The following is a 14,184-nucleotide window of genomic DNA, read 5'->3' as shown; positions in this document are numbered from 1 at the left end:
TTCACGCCTTTCGCCAGGTTACACCCTGTGTCTGCTAGGAGCTGGGTCCTCTGTTTAGATTTCCCGTCTGTCCTGAGGAAGCTCACCGGTGGCGCTGGCGGCTGTGTTTGCCCTGAGATAACTCATGGATTACGGTCCTCACCTCACCCCCAAAGTTTGCCGCGAAACACCTAGCTTTTATTAGTATTTCCGCATCACTCTAGTAGATCGAGAGTCTTTGGAAACAAATGACATCATTCTATTTACAGCATCCTGTTTTTAGTAGTGGTGTCTCCATTTACAAAATACAGTCATTCTCAATGGCCGAAAATGTCAAATCCTAGAAAACACAGCATTCCTACGCGGGATGTGAACATCGTCCTTGAACAGTTGTCAGCCGAAGATTCATTTGATGAATCTGATTTATGTGTACATGATCATCAGGATTAGAGACAAGTTCTGTTTAGAAATAACTCCAAGAACAGTTTCTACATTTTATTTTCACACTGAAAACCAGTCAGATTCGCTTTGGCCTCAAAGAGCGTGTTTATGTAAAATCAAATTAACACTGGGAGCCGGCTGCATTTTTTTTTTCCTAAGAGGGGAAAGGGTTAGACACAGTAAGGATGAAAGCCAAATGAGCAGGTCACCTGCCATCAAGGTGGCCACTGCAGGGCGTATGAGGACATTGTATACATTTGTCACATTCGCGCATCTGAGTGGGTCCTAGGAATCTAATATTTCAGTGACATCATTACCTTTACTTTTATTCTTTCTCATTCAATTTGTCCGGGTCCTTTTTTTACATGAAAAGTAAATAAAATAAGTACACAAAGGAGACTTATTTGAATTGCTTCTCTTTGGCCATTTACAATGTGACAGCTATTTCAACGCTGAGGGAAAATTGCTATCTAGAGAAAAATATTTCTTCCGGATATCCATGGGACATTATGAAATATGGAAATTGTTATCTGTTGATCTCAGCAGTTAGCTTTTTTTAAATAAAAAAATACTAAAGCTGACAGGACTTTCATCCTCTGATTCTCTAGAAATTATTTGGAGGTTATATTCTCTGGATTCAAAGGATCAAGGTTAGGGAACTGTTTCTTAGAAATGATTTGCTCATCTCGGCATCTGTACAGCTTCATTCATATTTTGACAGAGATTTGGGAAAAGAAAAACTTTCGAGGGGTACGGACATCATCACCTGTTTTCCTCTTGGGCAGCATCACACTTCTAGCTGCTTTGTTCACTGATCCTAGATATGCACGTCTTCTATAAAGAATCTTTACACACCCACTGGAGCAAAGCCTACGTCTCAAAAGGCATGTAACTACAATCCAGATTTAAAAATACCTGGGAGGCTACAGTTAACTAGACATCACTCAGAGTTCGAAGGTCAGACAGTGTCAATCCAGACGGAAAGCCCAGGATACTGAAAGCCACCACTTATCCAACACAACAACCGGAGAGGCCATCATTGGGAATTACTCGTGGGGTGCAGAAATCCCTGTTTCCTGCTGTTTGTTGATCATAGATCAAAAAATCTATGAATGCCAAGACTCAACTTTAAATAATGGCAGTCTGTAGGGGAAGAGGACTTCTCATTCACGAGTCACTTTAAATAAAGAGAAAACGCTTCTGTTCCTTTTCTAACAGGAAGACTTTGATGCTTTACTGAGAACAAAAAAAAATGATACATCAATTCTCCACAACTAGTAACATCTTCAATAGATCAGAAAATAAAGCAAATGGATATATAGCTCTGAACACACTCGTGGAAAAGAAGGGCCCCAAGAATATGTGAGACTCGGAAATATGCTGGGGCACACTTTTTCTGAACAGACAGTGGCTAAAATGAACACATTTAAAAATGCTTCCTGGGAGTACCACATGCTCGACATGGGGAGGTTGATAACACTTGTGTCGTCAAAGGAACGTTCGAAACCCTAGTTTGGAGAAGAAGTGCCACCTCGGGCCAGCATCACCAAAGGCTCTGTCACCCTCTACTTGACGAGTGAAGGCAACACTCATTCTGAGAAAAAGACGGCCCAGTAAATGGTAGCATTACCGTTTTCTGACACCAATGCTTTGTTTTTAAATCTTCAGGAGAATACCGATTCTTTCCAATGAATGCAAATAAATCTTAATAATTCTATTCTTTCAATGAAATACGAGAAAGACTAAATTACATAAAACGATGACATTTGTTGAGTTCTGGTTATTAGAATCTATTTCCTTGATCTCTGTAAGACACATGAATCAAAAGTACTGAAAAGAGAATTGTGCCATATTTAGCTAAAGGGATGTATGAACCAAGAACTCTGTCATGGTGACCAAATCTTTACCAGTAATTAACTAGAAGAATTTAACTTAAAAGAATGAATTTAAAACGCACAGATCTACGGCTTTACCATGCTTACCATACCTTGGACAACTCCATGCCTGGCCCACATTGCTTGCAGAGGACGCAATTTCCAGACCGATCCCTGAATTCTTGCTGTCTACAGTCCCCGGTTTCACAAAGCACTTCACATGCCTGCAAAAAAAGTTTCACGAAACGTTATCTCAACGTAAGTTGATTACGTTTTTTGCAAGAAAGAAGTAATATCATCAGTATTATTCACACCAATCACTGAATGTAAACATTAATTTGGAGTGAGACCAGTTTAATTTTCATCTGAGGAAGAAAAAGCACGTTTTGAATCAGTCAGTGGAACAAATAAATCGGTAAGCCTGATTCTTCTCTGTATTCCCTGAATGAGGTCTCCTGGGGTCTTGGAATCATCTCTGTCTTCCTCTGATGCATTTCTGAAGACCTAAGGTGGAAAACGACTTAGGAGACACTCTTTTCTAAGTAAGAGAACGTAGAAAAGAACAGTCATGCGGAGACCCAAGGTCTTTTTGCAAGCTGAAAAATTCTGATTTCAAAACTCTACTTTTGATCGTTGAGAAATATAAGCACATTCAAGGAAAATGAATTGAATAAATAAGTATATGAAATAAATCACAGCTACAGGAACTTTGCTACTACCCTTCAGACATATCTCCCACCCACTTTTGATATAGAAGTTCTAACCTTTTTCAGTGGAACTGCATTTATTTAGAGATCGTCTTTCAAAAAAATTCTGACAATTGTGAGATCGGTAAAATTCTTGATGATGATGAAGATGACAAAAGCGGCCAAACTCTCTGAACTCTCCAAAGTGTACGTGCTACGTAAATATAAACTTAATTCTTACGGATTATTATTTAACCACTTAAGTGGGACCTAACAATATGCTTTGGTTCACAGCATAGGACTTCAATGGGAAGATGATCTATTTTGGCAAAAACAAAGGTTGTAAGTCATTTCCCAAAATATAGCCTTTTTTTTTTTCTTATTTTATCTAAAAACGGTAAGTTCACCTGACAAACTATCATCCTACAAAAGGGTCTTTACCTGCTTCTTCACAGGATTTTGTAAAAGATGTTAGAATTAATGGAATCTCAGACTGGTGACAAAATCCCGCGCAACCTTTTATCGTTGGCAGGAAAGCCCTCGACGACATTCCTGCCTATAATTTTGTTTTCCTAAATGAAAGCTGAAGGCCGGAAGCACTATGGGGACAGAGACTGTCGTTACGGATAATGCCTGTCACACACAAGTGCAGCGGAGATTGTTTTTGATGGTTATAATAATAAGCAATTATTCAGTACAAACTACCCCAGCCTTGAAGCGAGAGTATCTGTAATGACGTCTGCCAGCGTCCTCACCTGAAATCAAAGCCTGAACTTCTAGAGCAAGCAGGAGGGAGAGTTCAAGGTGGGGTTCAGGACTAGAACAGGACGTGGGGCTAAAGGTCGGAGGATCTTTTCCAGCCTCTCTAACTCCCCTGACTAACAGTCTGAGGGGAGGCAGATCCCCTCCCACCCCAGAGACTCAATGGCTTTGAGGAAACCATTCCCTGACCTCCCTCCTAGACATTCATTCCGATGCCTAACAACCTCAGTGGAAAGAAAGGAAGTTTTCCTTACATCTGCCTGAATCTCAGACTCCAACTGGACCCCATTTCCTCTCGCTTTGTCTTCCAAGAAGGCTGGGTAAATAATTCAGTGCAAGTAATTCTTTTCATGGATGTAGATCATGATTATATCTTCAAACTAAGCAAGTTTCAATTCTTTTGAACGCTTTCATAGATCTTTTGTGTCAAGCTTTCAAACATGAGAATTTTCTATCCATCCTTAATGCTTTTTGGAACCGAGGATATAAGTAACTATATAAAAAATAACAGCACTTTTAAAAATCAGTTCTAAATACTTCACAAACTGTGTCCGTCGTGGGCTCCAAATCAGACCTGACGGTCTCGTTAGGATCTAGGATGGGCTGTGTGTTTGCCTGTGAACCCAATGTAATGATAACAGTCCCGGGGCTGTGAATAATGCTGTGATTTTATGACTACATCTAAATTTAAATAAAATAATTCCAACGATTATTACAAACATCCAGAATCGGCAGCAATCTTTGACTTATTAATTAAATGTAACAATTATAAAATGAAATTTGAAAGAAGAAATTTGAAATATGGAATTAGACATAGAAAATAGTTTTGGTACTACTTAGATGAATTCTTTCACTACATTTATGAAAGTAGAGTTGACTTACCAAATAGGCTAGTAAAACTACAACGGTGAAAAATGTTTTCTCTTGTTCTAATTGCACTTTTAAAGCCATTGCTCTTATTAAATGTATTTGTTGTTGAAGATTCCTAAAAGGTAAAAAGATACAGTTAACATTAATAACAATTAGTGACTGTGCTCGGTATTTACTATATAATGTTTACTATTTGCATACATATACTGGGTAACAGTACTTAGGTTTTAAAAGGAATGACCTTTAAAAAACACACAATAGGCATATAATATGTAATCTTTATAATTTAGGTTATGAGAGGTAATGCTTTGTCTACCTGAATACTACAGGTAAAACTCCCACTGGCTTTGAATTTCCAGGCCTTTATTTTCTGCCCAAGGCTCTAAGGTGTTCAATGTACTGCACCCAGTGGAGAATTACATTCAAACAGTGACTACTAAACCTTCCATTCATATGGTTCCGTGCCAACAGGATAATAAAAGTGATAAAATAACAATTAACACCTGCTAAGTACTACGTGCCAGATACTATTCTCAGCATGTTGATGCATTTCATTCTCACAGCTTCTCTAGAAGGTCGATACTAGGGCTATCCCCATTTTAGAGATGGGGAAAATGAAGCTCAAAGAGAGCTGGGTCACTTGCCCAAGGTTACACTGCTACTCAGAGACAGGTGGGGTGGCTCCAGTGTCCCTGTGTCACATACACCCTACAGGACGATCTGCTTGCATCATGGACCTTCAGCTCCACCAAGAAGCGGATGCAGCTAACATCTGGCATTTGTGAGTTCTTCCCCAAACCAGTTCAGTGCAAACTATACATGAGCAGAAAAATAAGTACTCATTTAAAAACATCTGAAAATCATTTACAGGTGATAAAATTGGAGACACTAATCTGACATTTCAATAAAAGATCATCCAAGCCTCTTTATCTTCACCGGAAATGATCTAAAATATAGAAACAAATCTGGTTGTTTTGTACGGATCCGCGTAATGACAAGAGTTTTTCTTTTCTTTCTTTCTTTCTTTTTTTTTTAAATGAAGACTTATCTGGTGGCTTCCGTAATGACAAGAGTTTTTCTTTTCTTTCTTTCTTTTTTTTCTTTTTAATGAAGACTTATCTGGTGGCTTTACCTATCAGGTAGAGAAACATGGGTTCAATTTCCCTTTAGAGTTGAATCTTCCAAAACTAACAGACCCAGAGCAGATAATCTGACTACTTAGAAAGAAACCAGACCAGAGAACCAGAACTGTGGGCCAGAGAGCTCAAGAAAAACAATAACCATAACAACAGAGGAAGCAGAGCTGGGCAGGCCGCTGTGGCAACTGTTAGCCGAGCCGCCAGCCAGGAGAGCGCCCGAACACAGCCTGGAGCTGGTCGACCCAGACGGTCATTGGAGCTGCCTGAGCGGGTCCAGTTATAAGGGCAATAAAAAATAATTTTTATGTTTGTTGAATGAATGATCCAATTTTAGTGACTTCAAACAGCTTTTATTGTTTTTCCAGCTTCTTGGTAGTAACTTTTTTTTTTCTCCCTTGATCTCAAAATCATCCGGCAGTGACCCAACCGTGCAACTCACTGCTTGTGTAGACACAGGATCGGGGTCAGAAGATAAAAATCACAGCTCTGTGAAAGGTATGCTTCATGTTATTTCTTGACGTGGTCCTACAATTTTTTAGAGGTGCTAATTTTTAAAAGTAAAAAGACATCTACATGGAATTAAACTGATATGGAAAAGAGGATATAAATACCAAAGCATTCACACAAAATATGAGAAAAACAAGCTTGACAGAGTCAGTGCGCACCATAATTGAGCAACTAGTTTGGACAGAATACTCTAGTGGGATCCTGACTGAGGAACAGACAAATACTTTAGCATCTTCTTATAAAGGCGATCATTGAAATGCACATCTAGTTAGAAGTCATGGCGATAGGATTTTGACTTCGTAAGATACACTTATTTTATGTTAAAATGTTATCAATGGTTAGGTTCAGATTGTGGCATTCTGGATGAAGTTTTCCCCTCCTTTTCCTAAAATTTCTTTACAGTAAAAATACTTCATTAAAATGAAAAAATATATGTATAATGCTCTTGGGGCCAAAGGTAACTGACATGGTCTTTTCCCCTGAAAATTTAGAAATTAAAAGAGATGATAAGATAAAAATCACATAAACATGATCAAAAAAAGGAGAAAATTAAATAAACTAACTATGATTTTTGCATCACGAAGAGTTTTTAAGATGATAAGGTAGAAAAATTAAGGGAACTATATCCTATGTGCTAACTTGTATTATTCCCTCAACACACGTACTAAAATTGAATAGTTTGAATGAGAAATATAAAAACAGCATTGGCCTGCCTAAATCTCCAGTGGAAGAGGTAGGTTTGCCCCCACAAATGATCCTCTAGACTCATTAGCTTAGCCCCTGTGCCCTCTGCAGTCTCACCCAATGGCCTGCCAGTCCCACCACTGGTCACTGCTCTCACTGCTCATCCAGCTCAGCCACACGGCCACGATCACATTTCCCGACCGCCCAGGACCTTGCCCACAGGCACAGCCTGTCGCTGTGGTCTGCAGAGCGTTTCTCCTACTGAATCTCTCCAAGAGCCAGCTCCACTGTCACCTGCTGGCTGTTGTCCACAGCTAAGCACCGGGGAGGGAGTCGCTTCCTGTGTCCCCTGCAGCCCCTTCGACATCCACGTGCAGTATGTGTCATATTGCACAGCAATCATGCTTATTTCGGTGTCAGTTTTACTCATCAGATTGTATGCTCCTTTAAAATAGAGACCACACCGGATAATGGTGCTCAATGAATGTTTGCAAATTAATTAAGTGAACGAAGCAGCACAAGACAATAAAGAATATAGCGTAGAAAACAAGCGAGATTTGATTGTACGTGACAGACCTAATTCTTCTGTGGCGAACAGAATAAACATTCTATTTCATACAGATATATGCACACACTATCTTATTACATCTTCGAAGCATTAAATAATACAATGATGTATTTTTAAAAATCTTAATCCATTTAAAAGAATGCAAGCGGTTCTTTACAGGAGATTTCTTACATGGGGAACTGAAATGTGCCAGTGAAATATGTCACTTCTCTTCTCTGTGACTTCCCTTTTATCCTCGCTTTTTATACCAAGAGGCTGGGAAACAATTTAGGTGGGGTAGATTGTCCTGACAGCAGTCAGGGTGATCTAAGTCCGGGGTTACCCAATATGGGTAATAACAGCCTGGGTTTCATCAGGAACTGTCAGGGGAAAAATGGCAACCAGAGCACCCAGAATTTCGGTTCCATTTCTTAGCAATGTCACTTTGAAACTACCTATCTATAAAGCTAAAAATAGAACCTACTATCTCCTAGGGGTGTGGTGAGGATTAGCTGAGATAATGCGTATGAAGCACTGAGCCTAGTACCTAGAACAGAATGAACGCGGAATGATGGTTGTTGACACTGTTATTGTTGCTGTTGTTCTTGAGACCACTTCTCTACTGTGTGAACTTGGATGAGAAACTTAACCCAGATTTCAGTCTCCTCGTCTCTAAATCGGGCACAGTGACAGTACCTACCTCCTGGGATGGCTATGAGGAGCAATTGATTTTAACAGCTGTCAAGCACTTACAGGAGAGTTAATTCATATAAACTATTTCTGGCTCATCAGAAGTGCTATATAAGTGTCAGCAAGGACGGCTGTCATCGTTAATGATATTATTGAGGATCAAAGGATCCAGTGCGTGTGACAGTCCTTTGATTTTGTTAGGCAAATGTGAGACATTATTCAGATGGTTTCAGACTTTGAGACGCACAGGTCTGGGGAAAGCACACGAAGACTAAGAAGCGATCCAAAGTTTGAACTAATATCAAATGCTGTGTTAAGGCCTCAGAATAAGGCCCTTCCCCCCTTACTACTACCCTCTAAAGTAGACATTTACCCCCATATGGTGGGAGAGAAAACTGTGGGTCGAAGGACGGACGTACTAGTAACAGTGGAAATCGAATCAAATTCACGCCTGCTGACCCCAACTGTCGGCTGTTCGGCCAGGGTGACCTGGGGTTGTATCCTACTATGCCGCTGCACCCGGCGCCCCTTCCCTTTGGCATAATAGGGCTGCATCAACAAAACCGGTCAACAAAAATGAGACTATGTAACCAAATACTACATTTCCTGATCGATCCACACGGCCTGGTTTAGTTAGACATGAACAGTTTAGTTGGTGGAGTGTTACAAGGGTGACCTTGGATTTCTTGCACTAAGCCGAAATACCTTAAGAAATGCTTTGGCATTCATAAAAAGAAGGAAAATTTAATGAAATGACAAGTGTTTAAGTAATAATATTTAAAATAAAAATAAGGCGATAAAAAGGTATTTATTGAAATTGGTTTTAATTTCTGGGCATTCTGGGTCTGGCCCAGATAGAAAAATGCTTTTACATCCTCCAGTGTTCTATTTATTTGGAAATGACTTATCAAAGACATACAAATTATCGTTATGTAAAATGGGTCCACTGGGCTTGTCATCCTTTGCCAAATACAGAATAAACAACATCTATTAATGATCCAGCATTCATTTTTTGCAAAACATACAGAAAGCCTAATGATGCCTGGTTTACTGTATTTTAGGAGTGTGGGATTTCTGCCTCACTATCGATAACGTCCTACAGGGTGGTGGTATCAGGAGAACCGGGCAAGCAGAAAGGAAGAGACAGGAGCCCTAAGCCCAGAGCTGGCAAACATTCTGCTGAGCTGCACAGCGTCAGCCTATCAAATCAAGCTGCATAGCCTGCTCATTTAAATGAATGGGAACTACATGGATGTGTCCCCTCTCAAAGGGACAAAGGCACAGGGCCTCAGCAACAGCAGTGACCAGGAGGGAGAGTGCAGGCTGCACCTCTCACTGGCCTGGCAGATGCTGGGTCCCAAATCACAGGGCTTACTTCAGCCTGCACTTCCCTCAACCGCCATTCCCGCTTTCGACTTGGGTCCTTCCTATGTACCCTAACTCCATCAGCATGCCTGCCCCCCAATTTGTCAAAGTTCCTCTGGGATCTCCCTAAATGTAGCATGGGCATCTCTCCTTTATGCTCCTGCAGCATCCTGGACTTATCTCTACCTCGCGGCATAATTATCCAGCGACTTCTCTCTCTGTGCGGCCCCTGTGTTACACATCTGGCCAGCAGCATTATTTAGTTCGGTCATCAAAACACTTAATTTTTAAAGTAAGATTTCAATATTAAAAATGAAGACTTTTCTTGAAAAATTAGAGAATCTGGCCCCCACGAGTCCTGCATGAGTGAGCCAAGGCTGGGCATTGGCTGTCCCTTACACAGAAGAGCATATACTTTCCAGTGTCTACCACTCCCTATTGTCACACAGGGCTCCTTTCCTTCATTTTATCACCAACCAAGCCATTGGAAGTTAGAGTTTGAGGACTTAATGACAAGAACTGGGATTTTGCTCTGGAACTGTAACTTATCCAACATGCCCAATACATGCTGAATGAATGAAGAAATTCGCCAATTAGGGATAATGTTTTACCTCTTCGGGTTGTCGTAAGGACTAAAACAATATATGTGAAAAATATGTGCACCTATAACTTGAGATTGAAATATAAGTCACTGTGGAAGAATACAGCTTAGGACAGGACCCCAGTTCTTGAATAAAGAGCTATAATATCGACAACTGTCACTAAGGAGGAAGAGCTGATATTCACCTTTCTAATTTTAACAAATCGGTAACCTTTCTGAGAAGGATCTTTATTTTTGATCTTATAAATGGCCCAAATATATGACTCTTAAACTAATTTCGATAATCTGGATAATTTTTTTCACAATAAATTATTTAATTTCTTTACTTTTCCATCCTTTAAAAGCTATTCGATTTATTATCCGACATGCAGGGCACGCAACAGGTAAGAGTTTTTCTAGTAAAACTATATTAACATTATGTAATGAAGCTATATTCAACTCATACATTTTTCCAATATGCAATAAACTGAAAGACTTTTTAAAGAAATCAACATTAAAGTAAACTGGCAAGCTTACAATTTATAAAATCAGCACTATATACATATAGCCTTTTACGTTTTAATGGTGGAACATAATAATAAATGGCTTAAAAATAATGTCAGTCCCATATGCTAAGAGAAAAAAAATAATTAGAAATTTAGTGTACTTCTATTTCCCAACAGAACAACCCTAGCCTCTAGTTATCTTAGCCTTCAATTTCACTTTATTCTGAAAATTGTTCTTCCTACATCATAGAGTTGGCCGCCCTTTCTGTAGCCTAAGACGCTCACAAAGGTATACTGTAATAAAAAAATATATATATGTTGTTGTTGGCTAGAAAATGAGAATGATTTTCCTTTTTTCAAGTCATGAAATATTTTCTACTAAAACTCTACAGGCTCTAAAACGTTCTGTTGCCAAATACAATATCTTCAATTCCCTCAAAGTTCAAAAACATTAGGGGCCATTCGCTGTCAGGCTTCGATTTTTTTTTTTTTTTTTTTTTAACAGAACTTAACCTAAGATAGGGTTTTGTGAGACTAATTCCTTTTATTTCTCTGAGTTGTAGACTCTACCATCTTTGCCTTAGGAAAATCACTGTCATACAGTGTTCTCGAAACGTTCAATCAACAAGCATATTGTAACAAAGATATTTTTTCCCCAATTCAAAAATGTTTATCCTAAAATACAAACAGAACAATTGTAGCATCAGTGAATGGGGGGTGGGAGGGAGGGCTCAAACATCACAGTCTATTCTAAGAGACTTGTGCTAAACCATTTCTAAAACACAGCTGTTCAAATTTTTATCTTAGAAGCGAGTCTGGATCGATTCCAAAATCACTCTCTGCAACGTCTGTAGTGTTCTTCTCCAGTATAACTAGCCCCTATTCCTTTAGAATTTCCTCATATTAGACCCAGCCAAGCCGACTAATATAACATTTCATCTTCAGATATGCAAGTTCTTTTGTCTTCTCTAATTGCTGATAGGTGGTTGTTCTCTTTTTAAAACATGGGTTTTAAAACTTCAGTTTAAGAGGTACATTTTTTGTGATGTGTGGACTAGAAGATAACCCAGTACTGTTTAAACATCTTACTTTTAAATGTAAACATTTTAGACAGATAAAACGCGATGAATGAACTCACTGCTCAACCAGTAAATCATGAAAAGAAATTGTGTTCATACTGCTTTACTGTTCTTTTCCTTCAGCTAGAAGTTTACTTTAAGAAGGCTATGAACATTTAATAATCAGCTGCCAATGAGAAAAATGTATTTAACTGTTTAACTGTTCCTGGCTCTCTTATCACATAAGCAGCTGTCTATTTATTAGGTGTACATTTATTCAAGGTGGGTATTCTTATTCAACCTGTGGTCAACACAGAGCATGCTGGCCTTTTCCAGAATTTTAAATGCATAACTTTAAATACTGGTTCATCGGATTTAAAAGGACTTGGCTTTATCACATATTAAAATGCCTGCAGTTTTTCATTCGTGTCGTGTTAATTTTTGAATGGTGGGACCAATTGTAGGGGACTGGGTTAAGCTTGGATTCAGAGGCCGAAATAGGTGAAAAAGGAGAATCGAATGAGTGCTAGCAGAATTCCTCACTTAGGTTTTAAAAGTCATACCCTAGATTCATTTATTAGAGCCATAACTAGTAAATTAAATTAATACATTAAACACGGCATATGACTATTACATGTCTCAATTAATTTCCCGCCTAGTCTTCTGGATAGGAAAGGCACTTTACATTGCAATTTCAAATGCATAAAAAGCCTCCATATGTCCTTAACTTCATATTCAAGATCCAGCCTGTACTCAGAGTCAAAAGACATTCCTGTCAAAGAAACAAATAACTTCCATGAATGTCCCAGAAAATACTAACACACCACCCTGGAGTTAGCGCTTACTATGGAAAAAAGTTCTAAAGTCAGTAAAGCCACGTGGCCTGGGGAATAGAGTAGATGTCACAAGACATTTTCATGGGTTAAAAAAAAAGAACTTACAGAGCTCATGATAACGTACCATGCATTGAGGTGAAGGCAATATTTTAAAAGTGAAGTTGCATCTCTACGTTTTGGGTTATTTTCAGAACAACTTTTAACAGAACTTAACCTAGGATAGGGTTTTGTGAGACTAATTCCTTTCATTTCTCTGAGTTGTAGACTCTATCATCTTTGCTTTAGGAAAATCACTGTCATACAGTGTTCTCGAAACGTTCAATCAACAAGCATATTGTAACAAAGATATTTTTTCCCCAATTCAAAAATGTTTATCCTAAAATACAAACAGAACGATTGTAGCATCAGGGAATGGGGGGTGGGAGGGAGGGCTCAAACATCACAGTCTATTCTAAGAGACTTGTGCTAAACCATTTCTAAAACACAGCTGTTTAAATTTGCAAAGAAAAATTATTTTTAATAAGTACCATACCTCTGTGAAGACAGTCAAAAACTGCCTTCCACAGTAGGACTCGAATCTCAACCCCTCTAGTTACATATCTTCAAATTAGATAATAAGCAGTGCTTGCAATAAAAAATATTTCTAAACTACATGAAAGTAGCATTGGCAAAAATGCCTCAGGTGAAACTGCATAACAGAAAACATTGAGTAAATCCTGAACTAATGCAATATAATCCTTCCTTTTGCATAAAGTATTTGAACATGAAAAAAAAAACCCACAACATATTAAAATAAATTCTCCTGTTTGCATAAGCCACCTTTAACAACAACTGTTTCCTGTTTACATAAAGAAATCATCTTTTAGTAAAGGAAAACTGTCACTGGCTGGACTGGAAAACCACACCTTCATAAACATTATGAGTTAAATTGTTTCAATTAAAGAAATAGCCAACAATGTTTATGGTTTTGTTTGCAAATTAAGTCCCTTTATTAAAATGCATAAAAGTGTCATGGATTTCTTACAATGGAAAATGTAGATTTGATGCATAGTTCCCTACCATCAAAACAGATCCTTGAATTTCGATCCTTCCAAACTTCATCTTCAAGAGAGTATTAGCTTAATTTCTATTCTGTGAGATGGCATCAGAAACTTGACAGGGGCTGTGAGAGCTGACCATTCTAACCTACTACATGCTCTACCCATCACTATACTAAGAAGTACTGCTGACACGTGTGAAACTTTTTTTTTCCCCTGCAGAATAAATATGTTTATGGACTACTTATAAATCGTGTAAATGTTCTTCCGCCTGCCCAGTTACAAGTGGGTCGTCCCGGGCTGCAGGCAGCTTCCTTGGGAGAAGCGCGCTCCGGACGGGGATGGCGGCGCCTGGGCCCGGGGTGAGCGCAACCGGGAAAGGCCCGGGCGAAGCCTCACGCAGACTCACTTACACACTCACACCCGTTTGCCCGACAAGGTCCCTGGAGAGAAACACTAAGATCCCTGGAGAGAAACACTGAGTCCGGTCACTCCTATCGCCAACGGAGATCCGGAGGCGTCCTCGCCCTCCCATCCCTCCCGCCGCGGCTACCGAAGCCGCAGCATCTCCCGCGCCTCCGGCCCCCGCAGCCCCCGGCTGTCACTCCTCGCCGGGGGTCGCC

At 39.4% G+C, this 14,184-nt stretch overlaps 1 protein-coding gene across 1 annotated transcript in view; it reads right to left on the bottom strand.

Annotated features, from left to right (window-relative positions):
• TNFRSF19 (TNF receptor superfamily member 19) overlaps positions 1 to 14,184 on the bottom strand; it is an 82,135-nt gene that overhangs the window by 58,876 nt on the left and 9,075 nt on the right. Inside the window, exons 2-3 of the mRNA XM_015592392.2 lie at positions 4,625 to 4,727; positions 2,408 to 2,518 (exon numbers count right to left, since the gene is read on the bottom strand). Of these exons, the coding sequence (XP_015447878.1) occupies positions 2,408 to 2,518; positions 4,625 to 4,693 (180 nt within the window). The 5' untranslated portion in view covers positions 4,694 to 4,727. The remainder of the gene's footprint in view (positions 1 to 2,407; positions 2,519 to 4,624; positions 4,728 to 14,184) is intronic.

The sequence above is a fragment of the Pteropus alecto genome, unplaced genomic scaffold (genome assembly GCF_000325575.1).
Source record: "Pteropus alecto unplaced genomic scaffold, ASM32557v1 scaffold16, whole genome shotgun sequence".
Taxonomy (NCBI): Eukaryota; Metazoa; Chordata; class Mammalia; order Chiroptera; family Pteropodidae; genus Pteropus; species Pteropus alecto.
The sequence above is the reverse complement of the archived record's forward strand: the minus strand, read 5'-3'. Positions and strand labels throughout refer to the sequence as shown.